General features: G+C 52.7%; 1 protein-coding gene across 1 annotated transcript in view; it reads left to right on the forward strand.

Annotated features, from left to right (window-relative positions):
• The window catches only part of COL23A1 (collagen type XXIII alpha 1 chain), a 301,597-nt gene that overhangs the window by 241,766 nt on the left and 43,543 nt on the right, over nt 1-16,288 (forward strand). The window contains 2 exon segments of the mRNA XM_032464925.1: nt 11,774-11,781; nt 13,262-13,288. Coding sequence (XP_032320816.1) covers nt 11,774-11,781; nt 13,262-13,288 — 35 coding nt within the window.

Below are 16,288 nucleotides of genomic sequence, written 5' to 3' on the forward strand. Positions count from 1 at the left end.
ACAAAAGGTGGTCCATAAAAACTATCATTGAGAAGCCCAGATGGACTTACCAGACACAGATTTTATGTTGGATGTTATAAATATGTTCAAAGAACTGAAGGAGACCACGTCTAAAGAATTAAAGGGATGCACAAGAATTATGTACCACCAAATGGAGACTATCAATAGAGAGATAGAAAGTATTTTTTTAAAGGAGCCAAATAATAAATTCTTGAGCCATAAAGTACAGTAACTGAAATGAATAAATCACTAACGGGGCTCAACAGTAGATTTGGGCTGGCAGAAGAAAGGATCAGCAAATTTGAAGTTAGGTCAATTCAGATGATCCTGACTAAGGAAGAGAAAAAAGAATGAAGAAAAATGAAGAGGGTCTCAGAAATCTGTGAGACACTATCAAGTGTGCCAACATACATAGAGCGGGGGCCTCAGCAGGGGACAAGAGAAAGAGACATAAGGAATATATGAAGAAATAATGGCCAAAATCTTCCCAAATATAAAGAAAACATTGTATATCCAAGAATCCTAACACATTTCAGGTAGAATAAACCTAAGTGCACCATAGCCACATTACCAAAAGGGAAAAAATGAAGAAAGACCTTTGAAAGCAGCAAAAGAACAATGGCTCCCTCATCACAGAAGAGGGATCCTTGATAAGATTAACAGCTGATTTCCCATCACAAACCATGAAAACCAAAAGGTGGTGGGACATATTCAAAGTGATGAAAAAAGAAGAAACGGTCAACAAAGAAATTTGTAGCCAGGGAAGCTATACTTGAAAAGTAAAGGAGAAATTAAGACACGTCCAGATGAACAAAAAATGGAGAGAATTCATCTCTAGCAGCAGAAATACTAAAGGGATTCCTTCAGTATGAAATGAAAGGAAGCAAGACAATAATTTAAGAAACAATAGCTGAAAGCTTTTCAAATTTGCTGAAAACATTAATCTACATATCCAAGAAGCTCAGTGAGCTCTAAATAAGATAAATGCAGAGATATACATCCAGACACATCACAGTAAAATGCTGGAAGTCAAAGACAAGGAGGAACTCTTGAAAGCAGCGGGAGAGAAAGGATTCATCCATACAAGGGAACCCCAGTAACATTAACCGCTGACTTCCCGTCAGAAACAACGGAGGCCGGAAGGCACTAGGATGGCCTGACCTCTTCAAAGGACTGAAAGAAAAGAACCATCAACCTAGAATCTTACGTCGAGCAAAACTGTCTTTCAAAAATGAAGGGGATAATGAAATGATGACTGTTTATCAGAAATGATTGATAAACAGGGGAGGAGGGTATAACTCAGGGGTAGAGTGAGTGCTTAGCAGGCACGAGGTCCTGGGCTCAATACCCAGTATCTCCATTAAAAAATAAATAAAATAAAATAAACCTAATTACCTTCCCCAACCAGAAAAAAAAAAATGAAGGATAAACAGAATTACATAATGGTGATGGCCACGCGATTCTGCAAGTATACCAAAAATCCCTGAAACATACTCTTTTAAAAAGTGAATTTCATGGTACATGAATTACATCTCAGTAGAACCATTTTTTTTTTAATCCAACGTATTTACTTTCCACTGAGGCTTCTAATCAGCACCGCCGCTGCCCTGCACTGAGTCTGAGTAGGGTAACTGCCAGAGCAAACCTCCAAGCCAAGGCTGGCCTGCTCGACCCTGAACTCCAGGGCTGCAGCCGTGTACCTGACATGTCATCACAGCCAAAACACTGGAGGCCCATCTGAGCTGCCATTTCCAAAGGAGACTCTTCAAAGCTGTTGTGCAGTCAGCGTTTGTTCAGCAACATGAAGCCAAAGAAAGGAAAACCTCCTTCTGTGTTTCTCTCCTCCCTGTGATCTGAGGGGTGCGTGTCTGTGTAGGAGTGTGCAAATGTGTGTGCACATAACAAAGAGAGAGCGTGCTGGAATTCCAGCCGGCACTGGGTTTTGGTGTCCGCTCTGTGCTGCTGCTGTCCCGAGCACTTCATATACACACAACGTCTCATGCAATCCTCATGCAGTCCGGAGAGGCAGGGGATCGGTGCTCCCCACGTTTCCCAGAAGCAGTCTTTGCCGAGAGAGGACAGGCTCTGGCTGAAGACTTAGAGCTCGGCAGCTGGGGAGCCGGGCTCTGAGGCCTCAGCGCTCCCTGGCACTACTGGCCTCATCACATCCAGGCCCTGTGGCCTAAGTGCCCGACTCACCGACTCGTTCCTGGCTCTGCATTTGCCCACCTCCAAGCCTCACTTCATCCACCTGCAACCTCGGTTTAAAAGCCCTGGGCCAGGTGCGGGGTAGAGCTCAGCAGTAAAGCGCGTGCTTAGTATGTGTGAGGTCCTGGGTTCAATCCCCAGTATCTCCATCAGGAAAATAAAATAAAAGCCCTGGGCCTACTCTGTCCCACCAGGGGAAGCCCCAGAGAAGCGTGGCCAAAGGTGGTTGTCCTCACGGCGGGTGGGTGTCCTAGGGTCAAGCAGAGCCCCATAACCTGAGCCAGCTGAGTGGGGAGAGGCAGAGGGGAGGGCCTGTTGGGCAGAGCAGGGAGCAGGCAGAGTGGGAGTCAGGGGTCCAGGCACCACCCAGAAGAGCAGGTGTGGGCCGTGAGCAGTGGCTATGATGACCCCAGCGGCCTCAGGCACTCAGGCTAGACCCCGGCCCTCGCCACCTCCAGGTGTGCGCACTGAGCAATTGCCAGGCTGTGGGAAGGGCTCTTCCCAATTTGCTTCTCCAGGAATATGGCCTCCGGGAAACCCTCAGAAATGGTCCTCCCAGGACTAAAAGCGCTAGGAGGGCGTGCTGGGCCCCCAGACCCTCCACCCGCTTCTGCTCACCCATCAACAAGCAGCTCGTGTGCCCTCCTGTCCTCCGGGGCTGAGAGGGTGTGGCCCCCAGTTTGGGAAACCCGGTCCCTGTCAGGCCACATCAATTCAGTTAAAGAGGCCACAGAATCATTGAACCCTCAAACCCGTTTTATCTATTTCCCAAGTCATCTGGCTCTTATTTAATCGCTCCCGCTTTCCCGACAGCAGAGGCAGCAGATCCAGCCAATCCCTGGAGCACGTGTTTGAAAGCTGTGTGTGGAACGGGGCCGGCCGCGGTGGGACTGCCACCCGGAAGCCCTGCAGCCCAGCTCACTTTTTTTTTTTAAATGAAGTGTAGTCAGTTACAATGTATAAATTTCTGGTGTACAGAGTAATGTTTTAGTCATGCATATGTATACATATATTTGCTTTCATATTTTTTTTCATTAAAGGTTATTACAAGACCACCTCACTTTCTAAGCAGGGACCCCTGGATCCCCCTCCCCACCCACCGCTCTTGGCAGGCCAGCTCACCATGGGCCATGGAGCGCATCTCTAGAAGCCTCGGGCAGCCCAAGCACAAACCCTGTACGATTGGCCCCCATATTCACAGGTTCCACATCTGTGGATTCAACCAACCATCTATCAGAAATTTTTTTTTAATTTCCAGAAAGTTCCAAAAAGCACAACTTGAATTTGCTGTACACCGGAAACTCTGTACAGTAGACTTTGTGTGTGAGGTATTATAAGTAATCTAGAAGTGATTTAAAATATCCAGGAGGATGTGTGTAGGGTATGTGCAAATAGAACCATTTTATACATGGGATTTGAACATCCTTGGGTTCTGATATCCTTGGGGGGCCGTGGAACCAATCCCCCCGAGGGTACCGAGGGAGGACTGTACGGCGAAGCTCGGCGCTCCTGCCCTTCTGCCCTCTCATCCATCCAGCACGTGTTCACAGAGTGCTCGTGCCTGCTGGGCCCTGCTTGGGCCGGAGGGAGATGGCTGGGAGCCAGGCACACAGGGTCCCAGCTCTCAGGGAGCTGCCTTGCTGTTGGGGCTGACAGACAGTAACGGAAACACAAATAAACAGATTTCAGAAGTGAAGACTGTGATGAGTGCTTGGAAGGAAATACTAGGGAGCTGTGATGGAAACCAGGGGGGCGATGGTCAGGAAGGCGGGTGTGAATGTCCTGGGGCCAAAGAGAGCTGGCCCCTCGGGGCACCGAGAGAGACAAGGGGGGCCCAGTGCCAGGCCGAGGGTGACAGGGACCAGGAGGAGCAGGGTCACGTGGGACCGCTGTGCCCCCAAGAGTCTGCACGTTATTCCACTTGAATGGGAAGCCCTGGGAAGGGGTGGGCATTTTTTAAAGGCCCCTCTGGCTGGTGGGATGGGTGTGCCCAGAAGGAGGCTGTAAAGATGATGCCAGCGGTAAGCAGTGGTGGCTGGTGACGGGTGTCAGCAGGGCCCAAGAGAGGTGGTGGGTTGGTGTGAGTCATGGTGGAGTCTCAGGTGGGCTCCATGCATCCAGTCCCACCAGTGATGGGATCAGCCTCTGGAATGCTGCCATTCCCACTCTGGCCAGCCCTCTGGGGACGGTGCACAGGGCCATGGGTTTAGGGCCCCACAGGGCTGCTTCCCACTAGCTGGGTGACCTCAGACAGGCCATGCTCCCTCCCAGGGACCTCAGGTGACACAGTAAATGTCAGAGCTCTTCCTGCCAAAATAGTTTGCACTTTGTTAGGCTTGAAGTAAGGCTGCCTAGGGGGTTCTGCTCAGATCGGAGCAGGACGTGACCCTGGGCACGGTAACATTTTTGACCCTTGGTTTCCGCGTCTGTAAAATGTGCTGGTCAGGCAGCAGCAGGGGTTAAATGAGGTGGCTGGGGAGGGCAGACGGCGGAGTTCCCAGTGCAGGATGAGCCCTGAGTGAGTGATGGTGACTTCCGGGGCCCCTCCTTCGTCTCCTGAGCTGCACCTCACGCCAGGCTCCGGGCTCCACTCTCAGGACCCCAGGCGCCCAGAATGGTCATCGCAGTCTGAACTTTCTTGGAGGGAGCTTGGAGGTGAGGGGAAGGCAGCAAAAGCTGGAGGCCCAGACAAAAGCACAGCCACTTTTAAGTTAACTTAATTGCCTTGTCTGACTTGGTGGCCACACACGTGTATCCGACGGCATTAAAGGGTCCACGGTGAAAAGTCAGTCTCTCCCTGCCACTCCTGCCTTCCCACTGCCCCATTCCCCTACCTGGAAGCAACCTGCTGGCCACATCCTTCTGTCCACACCCAGAGATGTCCCACATTCACACAAACAAAAGTCCAGCCATTTCTTTTAGCACGAATGGCTGCCTATTAACACACTGTTAACACACCTTTTAAAAAAATGTAACCATATGCCTGGGAGAGTACTCCATGTCAGAACCTAAAGAAGTACTTTAGTCTTTTTCACAGCTGCATAGATAAGCATTTTTTAAAATTGAAGTATACTCAGTTACAATGTGTCAATTTCTGGTGTACAGTATAATGTCCCAGTCATCCATATATATACATATATTTGTTTTCATATTCTTTTTCATGAAGGTTATGACAAGATATTGAATATAGTTCCCTGTGCTACACAGAAAAATTTGGTTTTTTATCTATTTTTATATATAGTGGTTATCATTTGCAAATCTCAAACTCCCAAATTTATACCTTCCCACCCCCTTCCCCCAGTAACTATAAGATTATTTACTGTGTCTGTGAGTCTGTTTCTGTATTGTAGATGAGTTCACTAGTGTCCTCTTCCTTCTTTTTTTTTTTTTTTTTGGATTCCACATATGAGTGATCTCATATGGTATTTTTCTTTCTCTTTCTGGCTTACTTCACTTAGAATGACGATCTCCAGGTCCATCCATGTTGCTGCAAATGGCATTATTTTATTCTTTTTTATCTCTGAGTAGTATTCCATTGTATAAATATACCACAGCTTCTTTATCCAGTCCTCTGTCGATGGGCATTTAGGTTGCTTCTACATCTTGGCTGTTGTAAATAGTTAGGTAAGCATTTATACAAGCATCCATCCTTTCTCTAAGCAGCTCCACTTGTGCTGTTCCTAAAGGTTTTTACTCTCTCAACCAGTTCTGGAAAGAGTAACCTTACACACCTGTCTTCTCATGTATATCTGTTAATATATCTATGGAATAAATTTCCAGGAGGATCAGTGTGGCAATTGGCACAAACGTCTGACATCTTAGTCAGCATCACTAGCTGTAGAGAGTGTACCAGTTTATCCTCGCTCAGCCTGTGTGTGTGGTGACCTTTCCCTTCACACGATGTCATCGGATTTTTTCACTTTTCCTAATCTGATATGATTGTAGTTTTAACTCTCCTTTCTTTTATCGTGAATGAAGAGTCCCTTTTTTCCCCGTGTGCTTAAGGGCTCTGTTTTTTCTTGTGGACTCGCTGTTCATTTCTTTTGGCCATTTTTCTGTAAGATTGTTGATGTTTGTAGAGTCGATCTGCAGGAGCCTTGTTTGTCAGGGTATCTAGCCTTTGTGACATGAGTTAGAAATATGTTTCCATGCTGGCTTTGGACTTTGCTGACGGTGCTTTCTGCCTCGCAGACATTTTTGTTTTTATATGGTTGGGTCAGACTTTATGTCATGGTTTCGAGATTATGAACTGAAGTTGGGGAAGCTTGCCCCTCTCCACGGTTAGAAAGGAATTTTTCCATATTTTCCTCTAGGATTTTTGTGATTTTTTTTTCTTAAACATATAATTCTTTGATTCTTCTGAAATTTATCCTGGTTCATGCTGAGGTATGAATCCAACTTGACTTTGTCCCGATAACCACCAACCTGCTCACCACCTTCTATTCATAATAACTCTCTTCTCAGTGGTACAAGAGGCTCAGATGGAGCCGGGTAGAGGTTGGGGGGTGGCAGGGGCAGATCGCAGTGTGGATGGGGCTTCGGATTTGGGCCTCTATCCTAAGAACAATGGGAAAGCAAAGGGTCAGGGGATGGGAGTGCCATGATCAGATCTGCATGTGGCCTCCCAGGGGAGACTGCAGGGGGATGGGTCAGCATATTTGAAACCCCTCTGATCCCAGGCACGTCCCCTTTGCTGCTAGTGAGGTTTCCTCTCCTGGGCCTCCAGCCCCGTCTCCAGCACCACTTCGGGTGAACTCCTGAGGGTCTTGATACCCACACAGAAGCCCCTCCCACCCTCTTCTGCCACCATCACTCATGGCTGATGGCCCCACTTCCTCCTTCCCTGGCACAGTTGGAGCCATTGGAAGAGAACTTCCGTAAATCCCACCTGCGTGTCTGCACACCAAGCAGCACCACGTACCACCTCCCGGTGCCGCCTCTGATGCCAGGGCCAGTCCCTCTCACCCCCTCCAGGACGTCGCTCCTGGAATGCCCGGTTTCCAACATGTTGGATCTGCGCCCCCTGCTGACGACTCCCATTGTGCAAACACGCTTCTGTGCCTCACACTGGAAAGAAATACCCCTCTCTGGACTCCGTGCCACCAAAGCAACTACTCCGTGTCTTCGCTCCCATCTGCAGCAGAACACCCCGAAAGCTGTGACTGTCCACTTCCTCCCCTTCCCTCTCCCCAGACGCCCACTGCCATCTCCCCTCCTGTTGGTGTCCAGCCGTCAGATCTCGGCCTTTGCCTCATGTGGCCATCAGCAGGGATGGGCACAGTGGTGGGGCCCTCTTCCTCAGTGCACTTCCTCCACTCAGCTTCTGGGACTTCCTTCTCTTCTCCCCACTTCTAACTGTTGGGGTGCCCCCAAGGGCCACGTGTACAAAGCTGAGCCCCTAATCCTTCCAGCAAACCTGCCAACTTCTGTTGATGGCAACATCTTTTCAGAGTTGCTCAAGCCAAAATCTTCCTCAACTCATGTCTCTCACACTCCACAGTCTAGAGAAATCCTCTTGGCTCCTCCTTTAGAATCAATCCAGAATCCAACCACGTCCACCTGCTCCACCGCCACCACCGGCTGTGTGCCACCACCGCCTCTCCCCCACGTCACTGCCATGGCCACCCCACACAGTGTGATCCTTTTAAAATATGAGCCAGGCCATGTTCTCTCTGCTCAAAACCCTGCAAGAGCTCCCATCTCAGAGGATAAGTCCTGAAAGCGGCGGGTAGAGCCGTCCCCGTCTGCGCCGCCCCCAGCGCTGGCAGCGCCCCTTCCCCGGCCCTGCGCCTCTCCCGCTCCTTTGCACTGGCGCCTTCCAGGGGACGTACCGTTTATCACGCTTCCTGTATCTCAGCTGTCTCCTCCCTAGGAGGGCTGCTCCTCAGGACAGGGATCCTTGCCGCTCTCACGGCTGTGTCCCACTTGCCCGGAACAGCGTCTGAAACAGGAGGCACTCAGCGAATGTCTGTGGGGTGAGTGAAGAGGGAGGTGAGGGAAGAAGCTTCCCGAGATGCTGGCAGCATGGATTAGGCCATGGTGTCAGTGGTACCAAGTGGTACTGGTGGTGGCAGCAGGGACTGGCTGTGAGTTGGTGGATCCCAGGGCAGTAAACGATGGATGTGCCGATAGACCGGGGAGGGAGAGCGTGTCGAGGGGAACTCCTTGTTTTCCGGGTCACCAGCTGGGTGGGAGGGGATGTCATCCGCGGAGACAAGGGGCTGAAGCAGAGCACGCGTGTGGCTGCACGTGTCTGTTTAAGGAATCTTGGGACTCTTCACGGGGAGATCAAGCGGGCAGCTCGCAAAGGGAGCCTGGGCTTCAAGGCAGGGTCGGGACTGGAGGTACACGTTTGGGACACTTCCGCCTAGTGTAGCCATGAGCGTGGAAGAGACCTGGGGAGGACGGAGAGGAGATGGATGAACAGGGAACTGAAGAGAAGGAAGCTTAGACTTGAACCCTGAGGGTGAGCCTGGGAGAGGAGGCGGAGTCAGCTGAGCCGCCGGGGAGGTGGGAGATGAGTCCAGTGGGGAGGAGAGACCCTTGCCAGGCTTACGGACCGGGAGGAGGTCGTTGGAGACCTGGTGAGGGTGGGACAGGGAGGGCCTCCACTCGGAGGGTCACGAGGGGCATGGGAGAAGAGGAGCGAGGAGAGGAGGCCCCCCCACTTCCAGCAGGGCGCTTCCTTGTGAAGGAAGGAGAGGTAGGCAGGGCAGAGGAGGACGCGGAGTGCAGGCTGGCTTCTTCATGGAAGGGATCGGAGCATGTTCAGGCTGGTGGGGAAGCCTCTGCTTCAGAGGGCGTGCTTGACAGCGACCAGGAGAGAGAGGGGGCGGTGGGGGCAGCAAGGACCCAGAGAGGTGGAGGCGGGTCTGCTCCTCTGAGTTGTCCTCGTAAATAATCAATCAACAATCTATACCAGGAATGGAAGAGTTTATATGAGCTGAAGTGAGGACTACAGCCTGGAGGACAGCCTCCCAGATCACTCTGAGGAACTGCTCTGGGGAAGCACGGTTTTTGTTTTTGTTTTTGTTTTTGTTTTGGGGGGGGGTATTTATTTCTTTTTTAGGCTTGTATGGTGGATTTCATAGAGATTTTTTCTTTTGATGTTTTTGTGATTTTTTCTTACATTTTTTATTGAATTATAGTCAGTTTATAAAGTTGTGTCAATTTCCAGTGTAGAGCACAATTTTTCAGTTATACATGAACATACATATATTCATTGTCACATTTTTTTTCACTGTGATCTACCACAAGATCTTGTATATATTTCCCTGTGCTATACAGCGTAATCTTGTTTATCTATTCGGCATATGCCTGTCAGTATCTACAAATTTTGTGATTTTTTTTTAACTGAAGTTTAGTTCAGCACAGTTTTATGTCTTGTCTGAACAAAGAACATCAAACAAGTCAGGGATACATTCCTTCGAGGTTTCAAGAAGAGGAGACCAGCACGTACTCCGCGAGTCGTGTGGCCTCGGCCTGGGAAGGGAGCCTTATCGCAGGAGAAGCAGCACTGGCGTTCCAGGAAGGGAGGAATTTAATCCTGATTTTCCACACGGACATTCTTTACTTCTGGTCAATGCGCCCTTTTCTTTAATAATTAAAGCAGATGTACAATGTATTTTGATAGGCCACGAACAGACTGTTTCAGTTAACACGTAAAATTCAGGTTAACTCACGTGTAAGCCAGTATGACTTCCCCACACCTCAGCATGTGAACGTTTCTTTCATCAGAGTTAACCTGAGGGGCCCGGAGCAGAGGCCGCGCACGGGTGCAGGCGCAGGCAGGGTGTGCGTGTGGCGGCGCAAAGATGCCGGCAAGTCCACGTGGTGGCTTTCTCTTCTCTGTAAAGCAAGGAGCAAAGACGTTGGCTGAAAGTGAGGCATTAGGTGTACGGATATCCGCGCGGCCATCGCCCCGCCCCACCTTCAGTCTAGGATTAGGGGACACACGGTCCCCCCGTTACGTTCTCGGGTCTCAGCTCCATTGCACGTCAGGTTTTCAAGCCAAAAATCTTTGTTTCATCTCTGTGCTTCCTCTATACCCCAGGCACCCCTCCACCCCCACCTCCACCGTCAAATCCATGAGCAGGTCCTGTCTGTCCTCACTAACGTTTATCATCTGACTCACTTCTCCGTCTCCACTGCCAGCACCTGCGTTGGGGCCACAGTCCTTCTTGGGGACAGCTGCAGCGCATCCCTGTGCACACTCTTGCCTCCTCAAACCACTCCTCCATGCAGAACCCTTCAGTGGCCCCCGCTGCCCTTCCAGTCACATCCCCTGGACCGTGTCTTGGAAACCAGACCCTGTGCTCTGGCTGCCTTCTCCCCAGGCCCCCCGGCTGCCGCCACTCGGCCCCTCCTAGTCCCCAGCTGCCCAGTGACCTTGGTGTGCTCCGAACTTTTCCTTCTCCGCCACGCTCTTCCTTCCCCTTCCTCTCCCCGGTAATCATCCCTCACCGCCTGCGCTCAGCCTGGCCTGCTGTCCCCCGTCGGCCCAGCCAGGCTCTGGCCACTCGCTCTGTGCCGGGAGCTCCCTGTGCTTCTCCGTGTGTAATGGTTTTCTTAAGTATCGATCCGTCCAAGGAAAACTCTGCGTCAGAGACCTTGCCTCTTTCACCCCTGGTGCCATCACTTGCCCATCACATAATCGTGTGCCGGCTGCCAGCCTCACTCCCCAGGCCGAGGGCGGGGGCTGCCGGGGGCAGAGGAGCTGCTGGCTGGGCAGCAGGGTGGCTCTAGGGGAAAATGTGCAGGATGGGAGGGTTCGGAGGCCTCCTCCAGGGCTGAGCTCCACCCCTAACCAATGACGTGGCCTTGGACAAGTCAATCCTTTCTCTCTGAGCCTCTGTGTTGTCACCTGTCACATGTTCATCATACCTCTCACAAAAATTATTGAGGTCAAATGCAGATGTGGATATGCGATGTGGATTGCATGCTGTAAGCCGAGGACCCATGTGGGTGTCCTGGGGGTTCTCCCGGGAGGAGGGGGCGAGTCTCAGCCCGCGGCGCCAGCCTTCCCTGCAGGGCCACCCGTGCTTCCAGACGCAGCCCCCTTCAAGCCCCCATACACAGCCAGGCTTGGCACCGCTAACCCCGAGGCTGGGCTGTGGCCACACCTGCCCCACACATCTGCTCAGCCACACACGTCCAGTGCCCCTAGGGTGTTCGTCCCTCTGCTCAAAATGTTTTCTCCCCCAAGTCTCTCCCCTTCCATGGTGAGCTCCAGAATTTGTTCTTCAAGCAAGAACAAGGTCTGGCTCCTGCCCTGCCTGCCAAAACCCGACCCGGGTGGGCCCCAAGCAGGGAGCAGCGGCAGCCTCAGGCGATGAAGGCGTGGACCCAGACTTCCTGAACTGTCATCACCATGGCCACGGCCACCCAGCCCCTCCAAGGACAAAGGCGCTCCCTCTGCCCTGCCACTTGGCTTTGGGGGCGGCCACAGCATTAAAGTCTTGCGAGGAGGGGAGGCCAGGAAACGGGCGAGGGAGGGGCCGGCCTGGCCCAGGGGACCGTCTCTCCCTGTGATGCTGACTGTGGCTTCTCTGCTTGTGTCTTGCAGGTCCTCCCGTAAGTGTCCTGGATTAGGCCCTCTGCTCCTGAAAGATAAGACGCTTTGTTCTCTCTCTGTGTATAGCACTTCCATGGAAGTAATATTTGGTTAGAGAGGTGTGTCCTTAAAAAAAAAATTCAGTCCCAGACAGCGGCCATATATTTTGTGAATTGTGGGTGAATGCAAACACAGGATTCCGTGGGCTTGACTTGCTCGGGGAAGCGTTCTGGGACCGTTTTCCTTCAAAGAGGGCGGCACGAGCCTGGCTGCTGCTCACCAAATCCGGGGCTCCGCTTGGTGCACAGAAACGCAAGCATGGTGCCCATGTCCCTGAGTGCCCTGCAGTGCTGATCCATCTAAATGTTTTGGTCTCATGTGCTTTGGCACAAAGGGCTTGGGAGTCAGACAGAGATGCCAGGAATAAGTTGGACTTGACTGCTAGATCCTGGGGTCTGCTTTCCTTCTTTGCCAAAATATTTGACTCTCTGGGCTGGGCAGCAGAGACCTCGGGAGTGCAGCTGGCCAGCGAGGGCGTTGAGGTGGAGAAGGGTGTGCGGGAGGGGCCGGCGGCCTGACGCACAGCAGCCCCAGAAACCCCGCTCCTCCCGCAGGACACAGAAGTCTGCCTTTGATGCATCTTGGCAGTTTTTCAGAGTCTGATAAATCCTGACGAATCAATTCAAGAGGCACATGTACAGCCTGCCTGAGCCAAAAATTCACCTTCTACAGGAATTCCTTTCAGATGAGCAGCTTCGTTTTTACTTACGCTTACCATGATTCATTTCCCCGTCGGCACCCTGTGGAATCCGGGCTTCCTGGTGTGTGTAGCAGCATCCCACTGAGCCAGAGATTGAGAGCGTGTAGATTTATAAGCCCTGCGCAGTTTTTTGCTGTTAAGTCATTCCTGACTGTCACATGAAGGCTGACCTGTGTGAACTCGCCAAAGTGCGTAGTGTGGAGGGCTATTGGAGCAAAGTTGTTTTCTTGCGTTTTTTGTGTTTTTTTAAACTTGACTGTTAAATGACGAAGTGAATTAAGCAAACACAGAATTCTCAAGCTGCGACCTGAGATGGGTGGGACGCTGGCCGGGCAGTCACCGCTCCGAGCATGTGGGAGCAGCGAAGCATCCAGGAACAGTAAATGTGCCCCCATATCTCTGGCTTGCACAGCTGTCTTCCTCGAGTCACCCCCATCCCCTGGAGCAACAGACAGGAAACCCATATCTGCTCGCTAGGGCCTTAAGGAGCATGTGATGCCATGCTCAGGAACCCCACATCCCCACGTGGTCCTCGCCATGTACCTGGATGTGAGCTGCATCCCCTAGACCCGTCGGAGCCCCGCGTCCCCCGCCCCTTGAAGGAGTCAGTTAGCAACCAGCAGCCCCTGCTGCAAAGTCCGCAGACATGGGGGGGATCTGGGGCCCTGATTGAGTTCTAAGTGTTGCCATATGGTTTTCTGCCGAAAGTCTGATTATTAATGACGTATTAATTACCACAGGGGCAATCAGGACGAGATGGCTACCCGGTAATTTGCCATTTATTTTTTTGCTCTCTTTGCCCTCTACTCTCAAGCCAATATCCTTCCTCTGCGCTTTTATTTAACTGCTCTCCGCTCCTTCTCCCCGCCTGCTCCTCGGTTGCTGTAGTCTCTGCGGAGGGATTAGCGTTAGCGCTGGGGAGATGTGGGGTGTGCAGGAGGCAGGGCCGTGGTCTGGCGGGAACAGTCTGCAGCTCCAGCTGCCCTGCAGACAGCGCAGCAGCTTCACGAAGGCACCTCGGTGATGGGCTGAGTCCATCCAACACCGCTCTTCCTGGCCAGTGTGTCTGCCCTGAGCCAGGTCCAGCCTTGGCTGTGCAGTGCCCTCCTGCTGGCATAGCGGCCGACCTCTTCCAGTGGGCAGGAGACTCCTTGTCCCAGACCATCGTGTCCTGTCACTACTTGGGGACCAGAGACTGGTTGGCTCCAGTTTGGCCTTTGTGGTGTCCTTACTTCTCAGCTCTTTTACGTTTAAACCTAAAAATTTAGCTTATACTTGGAATCTATGCTCCTGGCCTGGGCTGAGTGAGCGCCGTGTGAAATGTGGCTGTGCCACTGCTGAGTCCTGCAGGGAGGTTAAGGCTGTGACATCAGCCTCGGGAAGTCCTGATAAAGAAAGAACCACGGGGGTGAGCCTGGGGGGCAGAGAGCACGGGAGGACCATCCTGTTGGGGGACAGATTCATGCCTCAGGCCAGGAGGATGCAGGGAGGGAAAGGCTGATCAATTCAGAGGCCTCTCTAGTGGCCAGCTCCGTCCAAGGTCAGGATGGGCTGCCATGGAGGGTGGGGCAGGGGGGTGGGTGTCCCCAGCCCTGCAGGAGCCGCCTTCCCAGGCGACTGTAGAGGGCAGCCCTGGGCGTGGACTCCGACCTGCTGCCCCCTAGCTGGGTGACCTAGGGGAGGCGCTGGCCTTCTCTGAGTTTCAGTGTCCTGCTCTGTGAAATGGGTGATGCAAGGCCCCCCTCCCAGCACTGGAGTTGGGATTAACTAAGACTGAGGGGGTAGGGAGAGTAGCTCAGATGTAGAGCACATGCCTGGCATGAATGAGGTCCTGGGTGCCAGCCCTAGCACCTCCATTTAAAAAAAAAAGTTCAGTAGTTTTACATACCAACACAAAACTCTGAAATGGAAAATAAATTTTTATATTTATTTAAAAAAAAAAGACTGAGGAGGTGACAGCTACACAAAATGCATCACACACTCATCCTCTAAGACTTGGCGGTAACTTAGCGGGGCACTTTACGTACTTCGTGCCCAGCGTGGTCTGGGCTCTCCCTGGAGTGCAGTTTGGGATCTCCCGGGCAGCTGGGGGGCTCGGGCTGCCCCAGCAGCAAGCGTCCTGGCCTCTCAGACCAGAAACATCCTGCTCTGGATGGAGTTAGAAATGTGACACCCGCCATGACCCATCTTCATCCCACAGGAGCACACGGGGTGGGGCAGGGGGCCACCACCTCCCCAACAGCTTTTCCAGATTAGGGAGGAGTCAGCCCTCCCCCCGCCCCCATTCCTAGACATGGCAGCTGGAGTCTTGGGGAACCACAGATTTTTTCTGGAACTTTTCAGCCTTGTGTCTTGGACCCACTCACTTCAGCAGCTCAGGAGCACTGGAAACTCTCTGAGAGAACCACTTCTGGGATTACCTAGTTACCTTTTATACTCCAAGGTTACTCTTTTTTTCTTTTTTTAATGGAGATACTGGGGACTGAACCCACGCCCTTGTGCGTGCCAAGCACGCGCTCTACCACTGAGCTATACTCACCCCACCCCCAAGGTTCCTGTTGACGGTAGGTGTCCAGAGGGGAGTGGACAGTGGCTGGGTGAGTGGGTGTCCTCCCTCTTCCCCCACTGTCGTCTCCTCTGAGCACATGGTGACGCAGTTCTTTCTCCCTGGCTCTGAGCATCAGAGAGGATGCCGGCTGATGGCAGGAATCACTTTCCCCAGGAAAGGAGCAGGGGACACCAGAGTAGTCGCCGGGGGGTCCAGTCCACCCCGCACAGAGCCTCTCCTTCCAGGGCCGAGCAGACTGGGGGTGGCCAGCAGGGTCTGTGAGGGATAGGCAGGAGCCCCGTGCAGCGTTAAGCAGCTGGGAGTTGAATCACACTCATAGCTGTGAAGCTAAGGAATGTATCCTTCCCTGTGAGGAGGGGCGCTGGGGTTCAGGTCACAGCAAGCAGTGTCAGGTTACTGGGACCATCATGGGGAATTAAGCCTGGGGTTTAGTGTGTGAGGGTTTTGTCACCCAGCCTGGACCAGAGATGAGACCCTGTGAACTTGAGGCGGGGAGGCCAAGGGAGGGATGCGCGTGGCGTATGTCCACCTGGTGTGGAGTTGGGAGCTTTCTGGGAAGGAAGCAAGTCAGGGCCCAGCAAGCCTCCCCCACTGCCCATTTGCAGGCAGTCCCAGCAGCCAGTGCCCTTGGCCTCTTAAGCTCCTCATCACTGGGCACCCCCGAGCAGGCCGGGCTGGGTGAGGGGTGAGGGGAAGCTGGCATCACACCCACAATTACCCCGGGGCCAGTTGCCCCCTTTCCTGAAGTCACCAGCCCTCGTTTTCATGCACACCTCCATCTCTGCACAGATCTAGGCATCTTTCCTGGCTGGGCTGGACTTGCCTGCTGCTGGGTTCAAGGTGCTCATGCCTCCAGTGCCAGAAGCCAGCTGGCTCGCCCAGCTGTGTGCCTCCAAGCACCCTTGTCTGTCCCTTCGGTGGGCTCACAGGGTAGAGGTGACACCCTGCCTGGCTTCCCCTGCAGGAGGGAATTGGGCAGGGGGAGGTTAGAAGAGAATTCTGTAGGCTCATGGGACCCATGTGTTTTAAGCTGAAATCCAGATCTCTCCGCCTGCGGAGGGCCTGGCGCCCAGCCCGGCGTCTGCTTACAGACGGCTCCACGTGGTCGTCCCGGGGTGAGGACGACCGCCCCCAGCTCCACCTTGTGTGCTGAGCATCCACGGGCTCGGAGTCCATCTGACCCAAGTCCAATCCCGGC

Source organism: Camelus ferus, chromosome 22 (genome assembly GCF_009834535.1).
Source record: "Camelus ferus isolate YT-003-E chromosome 22, BCGSAC_Cfer_1.0, whole genome shotgun sequence".
Lineage (NCBI taxonomy): Eukaryota > Metazoa > Chordata > Mammalia > Artiodactyla > Camelidae > Camelus > Camelus ferus.